Source organism: Rutilus rutilus, assembly GCF_951802725.1.
Source record: "Rutilus rutilus genome assembly, chromosome: 15".
In the NCBI taxonomy this organism is placed as follows: domain Eukaryota; kingdom Metazoa; phylum Chordata; class Actinopteri; order Cypriniformes; family Leuciscidae; genus Rutilus; species Rutilus rutilus.
Window position 1 is genome coordinate 20,612,329 of NC_140220.1, and position 5,775 is coordinate 20,618,103.

At 38.9% G+C, this 5,775-nt stretch overlaps 1 protein-coding gene across 1 annotated transcript; it reads right to left on the reverse strand.

The window, feature by feature from the left end:
• Positions 1-20: 20 nt before the first annotated feature.
• Positions 21-5,069, reverse strand: rdh14b (retinol dehydrogenase 14b). Its single transcript, XM_084432929.1, has 2 exons — positions 4,644-5,069; positions 21-1,258 (listed from the first exon to the last, which is right to left on the reverse strand). The coding sequence occupies exons 1-2, from the start codon at positions 4,995-4,997 to the stop codon at positions 647-649; spliced, it is 966 nt and encodes a 321-aa protein (XP_084289055.1). The 5' UTR covers positions 4,998-5,069; the 3' UTR covers positions 21-646.
• Positions 5,070-5,775: the final 706 nt, after the last annotated feature.

Below are 5,775 nucleotides of genomic sequence, written 5' to 3' on the forward strand. Positions count from 1 at the left end.
GAAGTTTAAACAGCCATTACTCTGGTTAATTTTTTTATTTGAGTAGTGACACCACCCTACAGTATCTGCAGAGCCACAGCCTACGCATTTCCTTTTTTATTCCGTTTGGACACTGGGATGTCACAAACATTTTCAAATATATCTTGAAATAAGTCACAGGGTGGGAGTTGCCGGGTATACTATACAGCATTATGAAAAGATTATATTCAGAGAGGCTAAAGTGTCACTATTTCACTTCATAGACGAACAAGTCTGTCAAATGAATTACAGAACAACATTCAAAAATCTTGAATCTATGTCGAGAGATATGCAATAAGTGTTCATATTATTCTGTATTCATCTTAGCTCTGAGCCATATGTTTCTTGGGCACGTTGCTCCTGTCATTTGTATTCAAGGGATATGTTGGACTCAGTACTTTCAGGCTCTCATTCACAGAGAAGAGTGAGTCACAAGCCGGAGGCCATCTCTGAAAACACTGCAGCAGAGATATGGGGAACAGATGGACATTTTAATTTCCTGTCTCTTATCCAGTAAGTCCCTCAGGTACTTGGCCAAAAACACACACCAAAAAATCCATTGCACTAATGTTTTGAGGTTTGAAATTGCCACATTTATGAAAGGCAGTTCTGCTTCTTCCCTTCACCTTCAACAGCCCACCATGCTTTCACTCAGGTCCCACAGCCGCTTGGCTGTATGGTCATCTGTGGCTTTGGAAAGCAATTGTTCTTCTTTGCAATTAGCAAAGCATTTTCCAGACACACCCTCAACTTCAGGCGAGCATGCCAGGTATAGTGGGGTCTGAGCACCCTCCAGTGGGCTTTTGAAGAACAACCAAGAGACCAGGAAGAAAAGAGGCTTAATCAGCAGGGGTATGTTGACGTGTCGGCCCAATCTGGTCCTTACGATACCCGGAGTGAGGGCATTTACAGTGACCCCAGTACCATCCAGCCTGCTGGCCAGCTCACGAGTGAAAAGTAGGTTGGCAAGCTTGCTCTGGCTGTAGCAAAAAGCCTTGATGTAATTATCTTCACTGTTCAAGTCCTCGAAGTTGATGCTGCCATACTTGTAGAGTTTGGAGGAAACCACAACGATACGGCTGGGGGCCGACTGCTTCAGGAGGTCAAGCAGGAGATGTGTCAGAAGGAAGTGACCTAGGTGGTTCACTCCCAGCTGCATTTCATAACCCTCTTCTGTCCTACTGTAGGGGCACTGGTAGAGACCAGCGTTGTTGATAAGAACATCAATCCTTGGCTCCTCCTAATATTGTAACACAATCAGGTTTAGAAATTTTAGTTCATACACATCCAATCACACTTTATTAATATTGCACCTACTGTATAAATGCAATACAGAAAATAAACATGAAAAATGATTAATACATATAGCTGTTTATCTTGGTCGAAATTTAAAAATACTGACAGATTGTGATACCCTTCAGGCAGACTGTTTCTGAGGCAAGAATCGATGGTGAAAACAATAACCTCAAGGAGGCTGTCTGAGGACTACAGGGATCAACTTGGGACGGTGGCACATCTAAGGCCCTGTTTACACCGGGTATCAAGATGCGTTTTGGTCGATCAGATCTCAAGTAGACGAGGGAGAGACATACCCGTTTACACCTGGTGTTTTAATCTGTCTCTTTTGTCCACTTTCAACCACTTCTGTCCTGATTTCTTGGAGGGGAGGGTCTATGAGCGGATAAATGTATGAACCTTTTTAAGATCTTTTGGACAAAATCAGGGCAATTTAGATATGAACAACTGGAGAAGACAGAAAAACATACGGAGAGCAGTAGCTTTTAGCTTTAGCTTTGACAGCCGCTAAGATGACGCGGAGCAGTAGGCGGAGAGTAGGTGGACTTTTGCATATGTTTGAACGTATTTGATCACATGACGTCTAGTACACAACGAAAGCATTGCGTTTTTGACTACCTCTGGAAGTGGTCGAAAGTGGACAAGCTAAAACGTTTTAGACCCAGTTTACATTTGTATTTAGCGTCGTCCACTTGTGATCCGATCGACGAAAATGCATCTTACAGTTTTTCTCGATTGCTTAAACACTAAAACCAGGCTTTTGAACTGAAATTTCAAAACAATAATGCCATTTATCAAAAAGCACACCCATTTCACTAAACTATAAACACTATTCCCTGTTTTGACACATGAGTCAGATTTGTTGAACTGTCACTGCAAAACTCTACACACAAATCCCTTCATTTCTCATTGCCTAGACCATGTTGTCATTTAGAAAGCACTAGTATTCAATATTGTTCACTGAAGTCAGCACAGCTTCAGCTCAGTTAGCACACAATTACCCAGGTGGAAACACTAAGAGTCAAAATTGAACACACATCAATCACATCCTTCAATAGATAGATAAAAGGGCCCAAATCTTTTTTTTTAGTTTTGGAACAATGGATCCAGAAAGACATGAAGGAAGAGGCAAGGGCAAGAAGACAAGCAGTCTCAGATGAAATTCAAGCCACTCTAGTTGCACATCTTTATTAATGGTATGACTATGAGGGAGGCTGGGCTACGAGTAAGGCCAATTTTGAGTCGCTTTACTGTCGCCTTGAGAACCTTCAGGGAGGTGTGGTGGCAAACAAAATTCTATCACTGAATAAAAGACAAACATTTCCAAAAGTCTTTGATGAGGTGTATTTTCTTGCAAGAAAAGGCCAGCAGTCGTACAGTCACACAGAGTGGCTGTTTTTTGTTTTGTTGTGTGTGTTGTACTGTGTAGTACATGAATGAATAAAAATGTGCCAATGTATCCATTGGTTGTGTCTTTTGTGTTCATCATGTGGAAAGGTTTGTGAGGGGGGGGAAATCACAAGCAACATAACTTACCAGTTTTGGAAATGTTGTTTTGAATTTATTGCACCAGTGTGTTAGACTATGTTGTAGTGTGTGTGATTTTGAGGGCTTGTGTGTCCTGTCTGAGGGCAAAGTTTGGTTTTTCAGCAAGTGTGAATGGTTTTGAGTGTAAAGCTTCATTTTGACCTGAAAATAGGATGTTTGGGGAATTGGGTGAGACGTTATGGATTTGTGTTTACAGTTTTGAGAATACGAGGCATGGAATGTGTTTAAGCAATCGAGAAAAACTGTAATACCAGGTGTAAACAGGGCCTAAGAGGGAAAATGCTATTCTATTTTCAGAATTTTGCATATCTAGGCATTTACGCACTGCAGAACATGGAATAAGATTGGCTTTATTTAAATATCTTAATAAACACACATGCTTTAAAGGGGTCATGAATTGAGAAATCAAACTTTCCTTGATCTTTTGACATATAAGAGGTTATTGTACTATAAAAAATCCTATAAGTTTAAAATCTCAGAACTTCCTTGTTAGTCTAAAAACAGCTTTTATTGAAACAAAGCTCCCAAAATGACTTGTATTTTGTCTCAGTGTGATGAAAGACCGCCTCTGCAGAAGAAGATCAACTCCTACTTCTAGCCTACATCTCTGCTATTTTAGCCCCGCCCACCAATTCACGGATGTCATGTCAATTCACAGGATCGAGCAACAGAATGACAGAGATGCCTATGAGGATTACAAGACGTTTTGAAGGGCCTTCCTTGAAGTGCCTTTTAATATGCAAATCTACTATCCAATCATATCAGTGGGCATTTACTTCCAATTCTTGAATGCAGCACGCCTATCAAAGAGAGGGTCAAAAACAGGATAAAAAAATAGCCTATTACTTCTAAAATAGGATGTTTTTATGTCAAATTATAAGTGGACCTCAGAGAACCTTTTAAAGAAAGAAAGAAAAAAAAAGATTCATGACCCCTTTAATAAACCTACATACACAGGACATCAGCGCTAGTTATTACATTAACTGCATCCTGTATGTCATCTAAAAGGTGTTGAGCCAAAGTAAAACCATGCTGACATGCATTATATCAAATAGGTCACATATGTTTTAAATGTCGTAATTTCATGTAATTCATTAATTACAATTTCTGTTGGCCAAAATAATGGTTTGACAGTTTTATGCATTACATGTTATTTTTGTAATTGTTAAATTTCACTGAAAACTATTCAACTTTAAATTGTCTAAACTGAAGCCCATTTAATGTGACGTCCTTCTCAATTAGGGTAGACCTTCATAAAGTGTCAATAAAATGAAGAATTTAAAAAAAAAAATTTCATAGCCAATTATGGTGGATATATTCAACTAACCTAGGTGCCATTTATGAACACAATATGTATCAAGGTAACAGGATACCACAATTACTATGCTGCTGAGATTTTATCATAATAATATATTATATTAATAATAATAATATGCAATCCCTTTAATATGTCCTTGTAAGAAGCAATGATGATAGTGGGATAATACCACAGTTTAATTGAGCTAATAATTGTAGAAACAATTGTAGTGATATATCATATTTCAGGACACTGGATAGCTCATTTCTACACACATGCTCTCTGCTTGACCTTTACTTACACAACATGTAAACGTTAGCACTCCTCATGGCTGATAGACTAATTCAGCCATTTTCTCAATATATTTTGCACGGTTTGTACTATTTCTGCGTTAATTAATACTTTATGGTGCAGTGGCCTATATTTAATGTAAATGCAACACAGTTTCAGGGACTGAAAGAGAAGGCGAAAAATGTAAACAAACCCTGATAACTTCCTCGCAGAAGCTGCGCACGGAATGGAGCGACGCGAGGTCCAAGTGTTTGATCACGATCTCTCCCTGATTTGGACCGGCCTGTTTCTTGATGTCCTGGGCCGCCTCCTCAGCCCTCTGCCTGTCCCGACAGGCCATGATCACACGGGCCTGCAGCTTCAGCAGCTCCGCTGCCGTCGCCTTTCCTATGCCGCAGTTCGCCCCGGTCACTATCACAGTCTTTCCGCGCATCAGAGCCGATGGGTACGTCAGTAATTTCAGCGCTTTCCGCCTGAAGAATATTCTCCGGGCAATGAAGAGAACTCCACCCCCAAGGACAGCGGCTAAAACGACCGCTGCCGACATCAGTGCAGTGCAGTGCAGGAATACCAAAGTGTTGAATGACAGCGTGTACGCGTGATAGCCGTGCACCACATTACCCAGAATGCACTGCTTTGTTATGGTTGCAAATATATTTACTATTTCTTTTTAAGTTTACAGTTCAAGCCTAGTTTATTACACGGCATAGCCTACAGCATGCATATACCTACATTTGTAATATTTTATATAATAATAATAATAATATAATAAATAAATTTATATTTTAGATCATTTATTAAAAAAAAAAAAAGTTCCAAACAATTGTTTGTTTGAGTGTTTGCAGCTGTGAAAATTCATCTAGCCACACTCCAAACCGCATGTCTTTTTATGTAGGGTGGCAGGGATTGATGTACAAATATTCAAATGAAAATTGACAACATTCAACATACTGTAAAATAAATTAAAAATGTGTTTAGACCTGTCAGTCAAGCCCAAGTAAATTTTGGTTACGAATGTCGTGGGATTAAATGTTTTTGAGGTATTTATAGCACTCATTAATGGTTTGTTTTAGCCTTCAATATGAGTTGTGGCAGATCCTTGTAGGCTATTTTCTGTGCAAACAAACATATTAATTATTATATTAGACCTATAACAACATAATCATTATAACAGCATCGTTTCCCATCCATTTAACTTGCCACAAAATGTGTAATTTCTACCAAATTTTAAGAGTTTTTTTTTTTCAGTTTTAAAATAGTCTTTCTTTCTTTCTTTCTTTCTTTCTTTCTTTCTTTCTTTCTTTCTTTCTTTCTTTCTTTCTTTC

Excerpts from the sequence above, each read along its gene's own strand:
- rdh14b (XM_084432929.1), bottom strand. The coding sequence starts at position 4,997 with ATGTCGGCAGCGGTCGTTTTAGCCGCTGTCCTTGGGGGTGGAGTTCTC. Across the intron at positions 1,259-4,643 it reads TCTGCGAGGAAGTTATCAGG|GAGGAGCCAAGGATTGATGT; the intron begins GTTTGTTTACAT and ends TTACAATATTAG.